This window comes from Geotrypetes seraphini, chromosome 2 (assembly GCF_902459505.1).
Source record: "Geotrypetes seraphini chromosome 2, aGeoSer1.1, whole genome shotgun sequence".
In the NCBI taxonomy this organism is placed as follows: Eukaryota; Metazoa; Chordata; class Amphibia; order Gymnophiona; family Dermophiidae; genus Geotrypetes; species Geotrypetes seraphini.
The window spans coordinates 267,489,608-267,505,437 of NC_047085.1; the positions used below are offsets into that span (position 1 = coordinate 267,489,608).

A 15,830-nucleotide genomic window follows, 5' to 3' on the forward strand; every position below is an offset into this window, starting at 1 on the left:
ATTCTGAATGTGATGTTGCCTCATACATAATATGAACTGCATTGCATTATTCGTAGAAGTCATGGATGATACTTTGAAATTTTGGAAGAAGCCATATGGTAAAAAAAATATGCATGTACTTTTCACTAATATGGGCTAACATAAAAATGTTTTACTTTCTTTTGCAACTGGGTTACATTACATTACATTGGTGTCTTCTATCCTACCAATACCTTTCAGTTCTAGGCGGTTTATAAGAGTTGGCCTGGGCATTTCCAGGAAGAATACATGGTTAATAGATATAGTATGTGTCAGGATCTGTGGAGGGTCGATCAGATTTGAATAGAAAAGTTTTAAGTTACTTACCCTAAATGAGAACTCAAGGTTTTCTCCTCCCCATATTTCCATTCCACTGTCATAAGATCCAAGGTACTCAAAATACTTCTTGTCTACTGCAAAAAGTCCACCAGCCATGGTTGGGGATCTAATGAAAACCAATTAACAGTTATTTATGTTAATATATATTTGGAATTAAAAGTGATATAATAAAATGGACATCAAAATCATATCAGTAATAATGGCATAAAAGAATACCAGTAATACAAACATGCACACTAAATGGAAGAATGAAAAATGTCTACAACATTAACAAGAATGTTACTATAGTACTGCAATAATCTCTATAATTACTTTCATCACTAAGAGGTGTATTGTAAAGGGTCAGAAGGCATTGTTTTCTTGTATAGGTGACTAAAACATTTCAGTTAACTGACCCTGTTTTACAGCACTGGACGGCATACTCTGCCAGTCTGGCAAACACAAGCTCAAAGAAATGGAACATGTTCCAGTCATATTGACTAGTTCTGAAATCTCTATCTAGGGGCAGAAGAAAAGTTAACACAATTTAAGAAGATTAAGCCCAATTGCCCTGTTTGAAGGCCAAGACATACCTAGATTAAGATAAAGAGGTAACAAACACAAGGCACTAAAAAAGAAACCACAAAGAACAAGACAATCAATATGTAGCTTATGAAGAAAGATTCAGATTTTTGGAAAGCGAGAAAGGCAAGTGGCATTTTCAAGGAGAAAGGATGAGTGAAAGAAGGACCACATACCTCTAACCATTTAAAATAACAAAATTAACAAATATAACTTTATAGATGTAGATATACAAATAAAATATATATATATATAAATATCTCATTGAGCTGACCTGATGACATCAGTTGGGGAAAGCCTTTGTTTTTGCTCCCTCTGCGGGATAGCATGCCATGTAAAAACTAGTCTCCAGTCAAAGCCACCAATCTGTGGCTCCTCTGGATTTCCCAAGTATTCAAATGTATTCCACTCGACAGAATCAATGACAGGACAGACCACTGCTGACTCCTTCTCCTTGATCCTAAAGAATTGCAAGAGTGTTTATTGTTATGTTCTTGACAGAAAAATAAGGAAGGCACCATTTATTATTCAATTACCACAAAATAAATTCATTACCATGTATCCCAGAAGCTGGCATCAGCAACATTTTCATTTGCTTTCTACTTTCTTTTTTTATTGAAATTTAAATTATCATCAAGTATATACTTGTACAGAAAGAAATATATAGTGGCAATCATAACATCAAAATTAAATTATTACCAACATAATTAACTATACACTTCTCAAGTCCACTATATTTGGATCCAAGATGTCAAAAAAGTGGATTTAAATAACAAAAAATGTAATAAGGAAATTTGTTCCTTTCTAAAATCCCAAAGGATGGAGATTACTTAATTTCAAAGAGTTAAGGGAAGCATCTTAAATTCCCTCAATACGCTTCATAGCTAGAAATGCTGTAAGATGGTATTGCTAAAAAAACAAACATATTTCAATGATTGATATTTCACAATACATTTACAAGGATACTGCAGGAAAAAGGTTCCACCAATCTGTATTACACCAGGTTTCAAAAGAAGAAACTCTTTTGTGTATCCCTTGAGACATTTAGAAACATTTGAATTTTAAATCCCAAAAACAGTTTATGTTTATTCCTGAAGAATATCTTCCGAATCCATAGCTTATCCGGCATAAGAGCTACAGAAGCTAATAATGTTGAAAGTTTTGCTCTGTCACTTTCAGATGACTCTAAGACATCAGAAATATCCTGGAGATTTCCAGGGGATACTGCTTGCTGGTCTTGTACTGTTTTTAAAGGTAAATAATACACTTGTGAAAAAGGAGGTAATGTATCTTCAGGAACTAATAAAATTTCTGTAAGATATCTTTTTAACATGTCTCTAGGTGTTAAAGAGAACACCTGTGGAAAATTCAAAAATTGGAGATTATTACTGTGAGAAACATTTTCCAGAGATTCAACTTTTCTAATTAGATTAGAAATATCTTTAATCACTACTTCTTACATATTCCGGATTTTAGTTGAAACTTTGTCATAATTTAAAACTGAAGTATTTAATGTTTGAACCTCTACTTTCACTAATTTCAAATCTTCATTTTTTTTTTTTACCTTCTCTTCCAATTTTTGAATTTGAGGACAAAGCAGTTTTCCCAAATCAGCTATTAAACACCACAGAGTCTAAAGTTACCTCGGACAGTTTGGTCAGGAAAAAATGAGGCAAAGATTGAGCTGAAGCTTGCTCTACAACAGCATTTCTCAAAGCGCTTTCCCTTTCCTTCACCGTTAACGTAGAAGGCTCTGAAGTTGGTAAAGCGCCTACTTCCTCAAAACAAGGGTATCCCAATTCCTCCATCGGTTAATCCAGAGCCTCGGGTCCAACTGCATTCCTCATCTGTAGCTGGCAAGCCCTGCAATGGAGAGCGGTGGGGGAGGGACTCTTGCGTCTGGGCTCAGAGTCATATCAAGTTCAGGGAGAGCCGCCAAACATTCACTCTTAGTTGGGGTCTCCAGCAATCTGCCAATAGGCATGAGCTCCATTCCAGGTCTCTTTAAAAAAAGTTATCCAAGGAACCCATGGCAGGGGACTCCCGACGCTGCGAGGCTCCTGCAGCACTTCTTCTCCTCCGTTTCGGGATGAAGCAAATTTTTCTAGCTTTGAGTTGAGAGGAGACCCAACAGACTTCAGATAGAAGCGGCCATTTTGGATCTTTGCTTTCTACTTTCAACCAATTTTATAGAATTCATGGTCATTATTAGCCATGGGGAAAATGAGAGGGAATAAAGTATTTTAAAGAAATACTGCTTTTATGTATTTTGTTGTATATTGTGTTTTGTAAACAAATATAGTTTAGGTTTTTCTTCATTTGGTATCTGCTAAAGCACATTCATTTAGGGTTACCAGCAAAGAAGTGTTTGAAATAAATAAACAGAACAGAGATTACCGGTATGTCCTTACTTTGATAGATAGGTAGATAGGTGATACTTTCTAGACAAGTGGGTTATATCCCAATGGCTGTGTGCCATATGCAGAAGGAATACACTCTGGATTTTTTCTGTGACTGCTCTACCTCACTGGGAGATCAAGCTCCACCTGCAGTTAGTACCCAAGCAATAAGAGCTCCCACAGAGAACGTGAAGTAGGAACATCAATGGGGAAAAACCCAAACAACTGTTCTGCTCAAGGAAGCAACATGGAAATTTCAACTGAAACAGTGAACCAAAGAAGCAAAGGGGCTCAGGAAAACCCCCTGCATGCATTAGAAAAATATATATACTGTATAGGATTCTTCCCAGCCAAAAGGGCTGTCAATCAAGAATCAATTTGGAGAAGTACAAACAGATTGAGACAGAAGGCAAGTTGCAAGAAGGACAAGGTGGAAGTCTAGAATGTCTCACTTATCTACTGGAAAAGATGTTATCAAGATAAAGACATAATCTCTTTTTCCAGTGCAATAAGTGAGACATTCTAGACAAGCAGTAATATGAGAATGATAAACTGAGACTTATCAGTTTCAAATTTCAGTCATCCATCTTAAAAAAACCTCTCTATTTTTTGACAGTACACTTAATTGATTAATTACAAAATCTTTCTACAATATAATATTATTCCAACTATGGCCTAGATCAGTGCCCCGCAAACTTTCTTGAGATGTGGCACACTAAACGTAGTGGCCACGGATTGAGGCATCTTGAAATGCACAAACATCGCCATGATGACATCACATGCATGTGTGACGTCATCACGTCGATGTCCGCGCACACACGGAGGCCCTTCAGACAGGTCCTGAGATGCCAGAAGGGAGTGCCAGAAGAGGGCCAGAGAGAAGGAGAGGCGCGGGCTGATTGTTTACAGGATGTACCTCTCGCCACGAAAGGCACATCCTGTAGGCAGTCAATCAGAGCCTGAAATCTCAGGAGGCACACTAGAGTGCCGTGGCATACAGTTTGCAATACAATGACCTAGATGCACTAAAGTCAGCGATCGTCACAAAACCAGTTTGACTGCTTTAGCAATGATCACATTTGCCGACCCAAAGCACAAAACAGCTCACCTTGTATTTTTCCCCTCAGTCACCCATTTTCTAATCCAGCTATGCAAATTTAGCTATTTAATATTAATATTAAAACCCCAAGCAAACTATCCAAGCAATTGATGTACTAACAGCACTTGGCAATGCACAAAAAAAGCCATTAAAAAAGCGACTGGTGAAGACCACCTGTCTTACTGACATTTTAATTGGCACAGATGCTGTGTATGTGTTACACTTACACAGTATCTGCTCCATTTAAAAAAGAAAAGAGCACCCCCCCAAACCAATAATGGCTCTCCCTGAAATCTCCCCAATGAACCAGGACCGACAGCCCCCCCTTCAAAAATCAGCAGGCTGGATGCCCACTTCCCTCCTGCCATGGTTACTCTCCCTCACCTCCCCCCTCCCCATGAGAGAAAATAGTCAAGAGGGATGCCCACTTCCCTCCCGCCATGCCAACCCCCCTACCCCCCGCTGCATGAGAGAAAATTGGCAGGAGGGATGCCCACTCCCTCCTGACTCTGCCCCCGCCCAGTGAAAGAAAATAGGCAAAAGCGATGCACACTTTCCTCTTGCCATGCTGACCACCACCCCCTTGGGAGAGGCCTTAGGCATCTGAGGCAATCAGGGTCTTAGGCCCCTCACTCTGCATCTCATGATGCACTGAGGAGGGAAGGCCTGCCATTTTGGACTGGCGGGCCTTGGATCTGGAGGGACCGTGCTTCCTTCCTGCTTACAACATCTGAAAAAAGTACCGAGGGGGAGGTCAGGAGAGCATGAGAGAAAATAGGCAGGAGGGATGCACTTTCCTCTTGCATGCTGACCACTTGCCGATTGTTGCTTGTGCGTGGGGTGAGGGAGGTTGGTCTCCAGTGCTGGTTCGTCTGTGAGACATCGGGGAGGGCTGTCATCGGTGGGGGGGTGGGGGCTTTTTTTAAAACGGGGAATATATTGTGTGTGTGTAACACACACATAGCATCTGTGCCCATTAAAAAAAAGGTTTCCTGCCCTGAACAGCTAAGTTATTATAAACAAAACAGACCGACTCTATAATAGTAACTCAACCCAAGAGGAGGACCCGTTATACAAAAATTCAGCTCAGAGATATAAAAACTCTAAAGAGGAAGAGGTGACCCCCTCTTAGGAAAAGAGTTTATCTTCCAATCATTGCTTCATAATGTAACAAACGAGTCCAACTCAAAAGTATAAATGATTATAACTATATATATCTCAATAATGATGCGTTATGCATTCAAAGAACTTTCAAAAAATAAGCAAGATTTTTTGTATTCAGGTAAGCACTGAAAAACTTTGCATTCATACGGTAAGTTCTCAAAAATACTTATCAGGGTCCCGACGCGGCCCCGTTTCGGTGTCTACTTCAGGAGACCCCGTCTGGCTGATTAGCTTTTACTAAAGATTGACAACCATGAAACAGTTGAATGTAAGTTCTGAAATGCAAAAAAACATTTATACCTTTGAGTTGGACTCGTTTGTTACATTATGAAGCAATGATTGGAAGATAAACTCTTTTCCTAAGAGGGGGTCACCTCTTCCTCTTTAGAGTTTTTATATCTCTGAGCTGAATTTTTGTATAACGGGTCCTCCTCTTGGGTTGAGTTAGTATTATAGAGTCGGTCTGTTTTGTTTATAATATAGTGATTTTTCTGACTCTTGGTTACATTGTCCCTGCTGATAGTGGAAACACTGAACAGCCAAGTAGCAGGAGGCTGCTTTGGGGCTTTTCCTACCAGCTCTGCGCATGTGTGAGAGTTGCTCTCACAACAATCAATCGCACAGGAAAGATGGGGATTATAATGAACCTCAGCGTGACTCATTTGCATGCTAAATTTTTAGTGTATCAATAGCTTTTAGAATTGGCCAAAAATCAGATTGGAGGGGACCCACGTGGTCTTACCGACCCTGTTTAGTGTATCTGGCCCTATAAGTGCACCATAATCTAACTCTAAATATTCAACAATAAATGCATATGGCAAATCTTTTCTTTTTCTGCAATGATAAGTGTATTGAAGTCGCAAGATTGTGGCGGTATAGAAGAATAAAGTTATTATTATTATTATTAATCTTTTATAAAACAAAGAGCAAAAGAAAAAAACAACATGTATTTATTGTTGAATATTTAGAGTTAGATTATGGTGCACTTATAGTTAGAATATTATACTGTAAAAAGATTTTGTAATTAATCAATTAAGTGCACTTTCAAAAAAGAGAGAGTATTTTTAGGACCAATGATTAAAACCCGGAACTAATAAGTCTCTGTTTGTTATCATTCTCATATATACTGAGCAGTTTCTGAGATCCTTTACTACTCTTAAGTTGCTTACTATATATAAAAGAAGTGTTTGGTTGTTTTTGGCTCTAAATGTTTGGTTCTTTTTCCATCTGTTATTTTTCGACGTACAAAAGTAGTCCCAAAGAGCTAGGGCAGACTGACTGCACCAACCCTCAAGACTGAGGACCCAAAGGCAGAGCCCTGACTTGCCGCCACATCCACTCCATAGAAATTTGGCAAACGTGTGCAGAGTGGAGCAAGTAGTTGCCCTACAAATCTCCACAGCGGAGATCAACTTTGCCTCGGCTCAAGATGAGGTCATGCTCCTGTCAGAATGCGCCTTAACAGAAACAAGAGACTATCTTCTGCATAGAATGTAGGCTGACAAAATGGCCTTAAGGATCCATCTGGAAATAGTGACCTTGGAAGTGGGAGCGCCCCACTTAGAAGAATAAGTCAGCACAAAAAGATGGTCAGAGAGGCAAAACTTGTTTTTGACCTGTAGAGAATGTAGAACTCTGTGGACTTCCAATTTCCGCAAAATGCGGTCCTGCTGCTTAGAATGAGTAAGCTGTAAAACAGGCAAACACACTTCCTGATTAACATGGAACACCATCTTCGGCAGAAATGAAGGAACCGTGCAGAGAGAGATCCCTGTCTCTGAGATCCTCAGGAAAGGCTTTCTAAAAGACAGAACCTGGAATTCTAAGACATGTCTCGCTAAGGTAACGGCAACCAAAACAACCACCTATAGCGTCAAGTCCATGCGAGAAGCATATTTCAGAGGCTCAAATGGAACTTCAGTGAGGTCAGACAAAACCAAGTTAAGATCCCATGAAGGGAATGGCAGTTTGACTGGAGATCTAATGTGAAATTCAGAAATCTGGCCACGGCAGGGTGGGACGCAAGCGAAGGACTACGGTTGGGGGCTCTGAAACAAGAGAGCCCAGCGACTTGGACCCAAAGAGAAGCCATGGTGAGGCCTTTGTCGAGGCCTGCCTGCAAAAAGTCTAGCACTACAGAAATGGGAGTAAAATACAGCTCCACACTTTCTCGGTTGCACTAATGTTGGAAAGTCTTCCACGCTTTAACGTAGGCAAGACACAGTAGTCGACTCCTTAGAATCCAGAAGAGCAGCAACGACCACATCAGAATAACCGGTGTGCACTAATGCTGTGCACTCAATAGTCATGCCTTAAGTGATTGGAATCCTCCATACAAACTGGACCCTGAGAGAGAAGGTCTGGAAGAGCCTGTAACTGCAGGCAGCAACCTATGCAAAGATGCATCAGATCTGCGTACCACAGTCTGCAAGGCCAGACTGGAGCCACCAGAATGACCCTTCCCTGATGGGTCGCAATCCAGAGAAGGACCCAACCTATCATGGACCAGGGAGGAAAAATCCAAGCAGGACTCCCTTTGGCCATGGCTAAACTAAACTAAACTAAATCTTAGGTTTGTATACTGCTTCATCTCCACATTCGTAGAGCTCGGCACAGTTTACAGGAGAAGGGATAGAAAGGAACTACAATGAAGGGTTAGAGGTCCAGGTATGAAGAGTTTTAGAGGGTTTAGAATGTCAGGGATGGAGTAAGTATCAGATTTTTTAGAATAGCCAGGTCTTCAGATGTTTGCGGAAAAGTTGGAGAGAGCTCAGGTTCCGAAGAGGGGAGAAAAGGTTGTTCCAGAGCTCGGTGATTCTGAAGGGAAGGGATGTCCCTAGTTTTTCTTTATGGGAAATGCCTCTTAATGAGGGGAAGGATAGTTTTAATTTGTTGGTGGATCTGGTGGAATTAGGGTTAGAGGAGTTCCAAGAAAGAGGGATACATGGGGGGAGGATCCCATGTAGGATTTTGAAAGCTAGACAGGCGCATTTGAAGTGGACTCTGGCGATTATCGGTAACCAGTGAAGCTTGGAAAGAAGCGGGGAGACATGGTCAAATTTACTTTTTGCGAAAATCAGCTTGACCGCGGTATTTTGGATCCGCTGGAGTCTGTGAAGGTTTTTCTTAGTTAGGCTTAAGTAGATAGAGTTGCAATAGTCTAATCTGGAGAGGATGATGGATTGGACAAGGACGGTAAAATGATTTTGATGGAAACAGGATCTGACTTTCCTCAGCATATGAAGGTTAAAGAAGCATTTTTTTTCCAAGGAATTGAGGTGGTCTTTGAAGGACAGTGAAGAATCAATAATGATGCCCAGAACATTGCTTGAGAACTCAAGCTGTAGAGAGGAGCCAGAGGGCAGAGAGATGGAGGGGGGTAGTTGGTCAAGTTTTGGACCAAACCAAAGGAGTTTTGGACTCGTTTAGTTTCATATGAACGGTGCGGGCCCAGGATTGGAGGTTCATTATACAGGAGGCTATGTTCTCAGGAAGGTTGGTGAGTTTCGAATCAATCTCAATGAGGACGAGGATGTCGTCAGCGTAAGTGTAAATTGTTTCAAGGGGGGATAGGTGGAGGAGTTTTAGGGAGGTCATATAAATGTTGAAGAGGATGGGAGATAGAGGTGAACCTTGCGGGACTCCACATATCGGCTTCCAGGGGGAGGATGAGGTGCCATTCATGTTGACAGCGTAAGAACGAGAACGTAGGAATTTTGAGAACCAGTCTAGGATTGTGGAGTTAATGCCTATCTCAGAGAGTTGGTAAACGAGAATATCGTGGTTGACAACGTCGAAAGCGGCGGAAAGGTCGAATTGTAGGAGCACAGCAAACTTATTACGAGAATGGAGTTGTTGAACCTTTGAGATCAAGGAGGTCAGTAGGGATTCGGTGCTGAAATTGGGACAAAAGCCGTATTGGTAAGGAAGAAGAATAGAGAATCTCTCCATGAGATTGGGTAGATGAGAGTTGGGTAGATATGATAGATTCTAGCATCTTGGTTAAGAGAGGGATATTTGCTATTGGGCGATAGCTGGATGGTGCGGAGGGGTCTAGGTCAGATTTTTTCAATAGAGAGGTCAAGGCAATATGACCCATTTCTGGGGAAAAAAGGCCCGAATGTAGGGCGGAGTTTATGAGTTTGGTAATAGCAGAGATGGCCAATGCGGGAATTTTCTCGTATAGGTAGGAGGGGAATGGGTCCAAGGAACAGTTGCAGGATTTCAGTTTGAGGCAGAGTTTGAGAACCAGGGATTTCTAATCTTGGTTAACATAAGAACATAAGAATAGCCTTACTGGGTCAGACCAATGGTTCATCAAGCCCAGTAGCCTGTTCTCATGGTGGCCAATCCAGGTCACTAGTACCTGGCCAAAACCCAAGGTGTAGCAATATACCATGCTAACAATACTTGGGCAAGCAGTGGCTTCCCCCATGTCTTTCTCAATAACAGACTATGGACTTTTCTTCCAGGAACTTGTCTAAACCTTTCTTAAAATCAGCTACACTATCCGCAGGGATTCAGATACGTGTTCAACGGTAGTCCAGGATCTGTCGACTGGGATGGAGTTGGAGACAGTTTGGGTAGGATTGGGGTCAGTGGGTATCAGGGAGTTGTAGGAGACCGAAAGTGGGAAGGAACATCTCAGGGTAGAGACCTTTTCATTGAAGAATTTTGCCAGAACATCGGCTGAGGGAGAGGAGGGGAGCGAGGTGGGGTCTTTTTTGGAGGTTAAGGAGCGCCAGATATTGAATAGTGTACTGCTCTGGTTGTTAGATCTGGAGATTTTGTCGCCGTAGAAGTTCTTCCTAGCTTTTTTTAGCACCGTATTGTACAGCTTAATATTGACTCTTCAGGACTGTCTATCTATGGGGGATTTAGATTTTTTCCATATGTGCTCCAGGGCTCGACATTTTTGCTTTAGTTCTCTGTGGTATGGGAGGTACCAAGGGGCCTTGCAGGGGTAGGAGATGGATTTAGTGGAGAGAGGGGCGAGGGAGTGGTAGGTGGACTCGGAGAGAGCAACCCAATTATGCCAATTAGCTTCTGAGACTGCAGGCTTAGGGGCGGAGGAGAATAGGTTGAGAAATTTAGACCAGAATAGATCGCTCGTGATTTTTTTGCGGTAGGTAATGGAATTGAAACTGTGGGGGTGGAGCCCCAAGGTGTGACATGAAGATGGGAAGACAAAAAGCCCCTAAGAAGTGGTCGGACCAGGGGACATGATCCCAGCGGATGTTATCGGCTGAAGTTTTGTAAGCAGTAACATCAAGGAAACTAATGAGGTCTAGTGTGTGCCCCTTTTCATGGGTTGGGGATAGAGCAGGGGGGGGGAAGCCGAGGGAGGTGAGGAAGCTAATAAATTTGACCGTATCCTTGTTGGTGGAGATTGATATCCCCAATGATCAGTAGTCTTTGAAATTTGAGGAAGGCATTTGTTATGGTCTTGAGGACAAGATCGGAGGAATTGTTCCAAGTGGTGGGTGGACGATAAAGAAGCAGGATACCCAGTGGGTGAGGGTGGAATTCATCGTTGACAGAGGCTAGCATATAGAAACATAGAAACAATAGACGGCAGATAAGGGCCCATGGCCCATCTAGTCTGCCCACCTTAATGTCCCTCCCCTACCTTTGCCCTGTGAATAGATCCCATGTGCCGATCCCATTTGGCCTTAAAATCAGGCACGCTGCTGGCCTCAATCACCTGTAGTGGAAGACTATTCCAGCGATCAACCACTCTTTCAGTGAAAAAGAATTTCTGAAAGAGTGGTTGATCGCTGGAATAGTCTTCCACTACAGGTGATTGAGGCCAGCAGCGTGCCTGATTTTAAGGCCAAATGGGATCAGCACATATTCTAGCAAGGTGTGGCTGCCCTTTTCGAGGAGCTGGACGTTGAAGAAAGATTTGTAGAGAAATGCCAGGCCACCTCCTTTACGGTTAGATCTGGGTGAGGCCTTGGTAGCTGTGGGAGCAGAGTTCGTTTTGTGTAAAAAGGTCATCTTTTGTAATCCATGATTCCGTGATGCATAGGAAACCGGGGTCAGAATCCTCGAGTAGATCCTTCAGAATTTGAATCTTGTTGCAAGCAGATCTGACGTTGCAATAAAGTGTTGGGACGGGTGAGAGAGTCGGAGGCGAGGTTGGGGAGATTGGCAGGGGGAACAGATTTTAAAGAGGCGTGATTGATTCTACGAGGGTTTTTTTTTTTGAGGGATGGGGTCTGGTGCGAATTAGAGTGGGGATTTTAAGGCCATGGCAGATATTATTGAGAATCGTGGAATCCAGGAGGTTGGGAGAAGGAGGTATTAGGCAGAGAGAGGTGTTGAGAGAAGAGCAAAGTAGAAGGAGGAAGAGCCAAGAGGGAGGCTTCATGGTGAGAGAGGGGGAGCTTTGGGGTTGGGGGTTTTTGTGGATTTTTTTCATTTTTTCATTTTTGTGTTGGTTTTTTTTTGTTTTTTTTTAAATTTAAATTTTTTTTTTATTTTTATTTTTGGGAGAGCTAGACCAAAGGAGAAACTAGGCAACTTGGCATCTGGACAGGAAAAGGACAGTGCAGGGTCCGATCCTTAGTGGTGGAAGCGCTTTAGTATATACACTGTATTTGCTCTGCCGGTGCAGTAGATTTTAAAGTTGGCTCTCCTGCTGAGTCGGGAGGGGGCGGAGCAGGGCTCCCACGCTCCTCTCCTTGGTGTGGTGGGTCGGAGAAAAGGTCAGGCTCTGCCGGTACAGAAAGATTTAAGTCGGCTCTCCTGCTGGGTTGGGAGGAGGGCGGAGCAGGGCTCCTACGCTCCTCTCCTCGGTGTGGTGGGCCGGAGAAAAGGACCAGGCTCTGCCAGTGCAGTAAGTTGTAAGTCGGCTCTCCTGCTGGGTCGGGAGGGGGGCGGAGCAGGGCTCCCACGCTCCATTCCTCGGTATGGTGGGCCAGAGAAAAGGTCCAGGCTCTGCCGGTGCAGTAAGTTGTAAGTCGGCTCTCCTGCTGGGTCGGGAGGGGGGCAGAGCAGGGCTCCCATGCTCCTCTCCTCGGTGTGGTGGGCCAGAGAAAAGGTCAGGCTCTGCCGGTGCAGAAAGATTTAAGTTGGCTCTCCTGCTAGGTCGGGAGGGGGGCGGAGCAGGGCTCCCACGCTCCTCTCCTCAGTGTGGTGGGCCAGAGAAAAGGTCAGGCTCTGCCGGTGCAGAAAGATTTAAGTCGGCTCTCCTTCTGGGTCAGGAGGGCTCCCATGCTCCTCTCCTCGGTGTGGTGGGCCAGAGAAAAGGACCAGGCTCTGCCGGTGCAGTAAGTTGTAAGTCGGCTCTCCTGCTGGGTCGGGAGGGGGGCGGAGCAGGGCTCCCACGCTCCTCTCCTCGGTGTGGTGGGCCGGAGAAAAGGACCTTGCTCCCGAGCTCTGAGTTTTGACTGGAGAAACATTCGGCTCTCAAGATGATACTCCGTCCAGGGAAAGAGCAGACAGACTCGGTTCCTCCCCAGTGATTGACATATGCCATCGCAGTTGCCTTGTCAGAGAAGACACAAACCGCTTGGCCCTCCAGAGTCATCTGCAAGTTCGTCAGAGCCAAGCGAATGGCCCTTAGTTCCAAATGGCAGAATGACCATGTTATTTGAGAGGGCGCCAATGCCCCTGAATGGGACAACGGTTGCAATGGGCTCTCCAGCCACGGAGACTGGCATTCGTCATCATAATTACCCAAGATGCAATCTGAAGCAGCATGCCCCTTGAAAGGGACTGCAGAAGGAGCCACCAATTCAAGCTGCCCCAGGCCTCCAGAGTCCAAGGAAGAGCTGCCTGTAACGCTTTCACCAGTGGAATCCAAAGGAAGAGCAATTTCTGGGCCCCTTACTGAGCAATCCTATTGGGCCCCCCACGCACCCCTTCCCCCCCCCCCTCTTCTTCCATGGGCCGAATACACACATACTTTTCTGCTAATGCTCCACCTAAGCCAGTCCCGTAAAATCTTCTCACGTCCATTGGGTGATTTGGCATAGAGGAGATATTCATAAAAAGAACGTCCGTCAAGATCTTTACTCATAGACTGTGCCATTTGCTTTAAATCATCTTCCATCATTAATCCAAATTGCACAATTCTTTCTCTGTCTTTGTCCTGAATGGCATCTGGCCACATTGCTGGATCCTTCCAGTCAACAAATTTATGAGCAGGCGCGGAGAACGCATTTTTAAACAAATGTAGTTTATCCTTGTACTCCTTATGTAATTTTAATCATCTATGGATATGTTTGTATGTTTATTGTTCAAATGGTTTTATTTATTTCCCCAAATTTATTTTTGTTATACACATTGAAAATATTTGATATTGCGTTTAAATCAAAATCTCAATAAACTTGAAACGAGTGCCCGTGAGATTGTGGGAGGGTTAAATACTCAAAACTTAGAAGAATAACAATTTACTTAAAGTTTTTGCTACGCCAGCTTTCTGGTATCTTTACATACAGTGGCGTACATAGCATATGTAACACCCGGGGCCCATCATTTTTTGGCACCCCCCCATCTGTAAGAAAAACATGATTTTTAGTAACAAACCACACGTCACACATGAGTACCTAGGAAAAGGCAGCATCTTACATATTGCAGTGAGCAGTACATCAATACATCCATTGTAAAACTAAACAAGCCAGACCAGCACAGATCAATCCTACGCCGTCAATCCTAACAGAAAACCATGTCTTTCGAACATACAGAACACAGAAAACACCTTCGCCTAGTATGGAATATGTCATCACAAACTAACCACTCACTCTTTTACAAAACTGTAGTGTGGATTTTAGCCACAGTGGTAACAGCCCTGACGCTCATAGAATTCTGAGTATCAGAGCTGCTACCACCATGACTGGCGCTAAAAAACGCTCCACAGTTTTGTAAAAGGGGGGATAAAATAGAAATACACAGTTTCAACGCTCTAGCTCAGAGGTGCCCAAACATTTTGAGCTTGTGAGCTACTTTAAAATGACCAAGTCAAAATGATCTACCAACAATAAAATTAAAAAACACAAAGCACACTATACGCTGAGAAAATGTTAATTATCATTCCTATTCTGGGTTTTTTTCAAAGAGGTCAAGGCAGATGACTCTATGCATTGTCACCTCAGTAACAACCATACAAAAATAGACAAATATACCCTCCATCCTTTTTATTAAACCACAATAGCAGTTTTTAGCGCAGGGAGCTGCGCTGAATGCCCAGCGCTGCTCTTGACGCTCATAGGCTCCCTGCGCTAAAAACCACTATTGCGGTTTAGTAAAAGGAGACCATATTGTAAAATATAGACAGCAGATATAAATTCAGAACTGTGCATAGTAAGTGAAGGGAAGTTTTCATCTCTGGGAATTTACCCAGTTAACCATTAAGTTATTTGGGCAAATTCCTTTGAAAACTGTGGTAATACCGCCTCCACTTTGCTAAATTTAAAATAAAATCATTTTTCCTACTTTGTCTGGTGATTTCATGAGTCTCTGGTTGCACTTTCTTCTTCTGACTGTGCATCCAATCTTTCTTCCCTTCTATTAGCCTGTATGCTTTCTCTCCTCCACACCTCATTCCCTCCCCCAACTTTTTCTTCCTCTCTCCCTGACCTTTCTTTCTTTTTTTCTGTTTCTGTTCTTTCCTTCTGTTTCCCTGCCTGCCCCCTTTCTTTCTTTCTCCCTGCCGTTCCCCTAGCCACTGCCACTGCCGCTGCCATCGGGGAACAGGACCCACCAATGGATAACAGGCCCCAAAGCCGTCGCCAACGCATGCTCTCCCTGCTTCGGGCCGATTAGTCTTCCTCTCCCCGACGTCAATTCTGCCTTTGGAGAGGAAGTTCCGCCCAGCCAGGCAGCGATTGGCTGGCCCGAACTTCCTCTCCAACTGCAGAATTGACGTCGGGGAGAGGAAGACTGATCGGCCCGATAGATTAGATCGCCAAGATAAAGTGAGTCCTGGGTGATCGACTCACTTTGCCTTGGCGAGCTACTGGCGCCCCTGCCTTAGAACACTGCTCCGGGCCCCTGAATGCAGGACTGGTAGTACTGCCCTGATGGCGGCCCTGAAGGGACCACATCAATGGAGGCCGCCATGGACCCCAGGACCTGGAGAAAGTCGCACAAATACAGCGCAGCTTTGTCCAGAAGACAATAAACTTGAGAGCACAGCTACCCCGTTGGCATGACTCTGAATAAGAAGCTCAGCCACATGCCATGTCGAACAAGACCCCTAGATATACAAGGACTGCAAAAGGGGCAAATAGTGCTTTTTTAAA

The 15,830-nt window shown here is 43.6% G+C and overlaps 1 protein-coding gene across 1 annotated transcript in view; it reads right to left on the reverse strand.

The window, feature by feature from the left end:
* Positions 1-15,830, reverse strand: part of GALNT12 (polypeptide N-acetylgalactosaminyltransferase 12) — a 221,892-nt gene that overhangs the window by 118,331 nt on the left and 87,731 nt on the right. Inside the window, exons 4-5 of the mRNA XM_033929610.1 lie at positions 1,193-1,378; positions 346-463 (exon numbers count right to left, since the gene is read on the reverse strand). Of these exons, the coding sequence (XP_033785501.1) occupies positions 346-463; positions 1,193-1,378 (304 nt within the window). The remainder of the gene's footprint in view (positions 1-345; positions 464-1,192; positions 1,379-15,830) is intronic.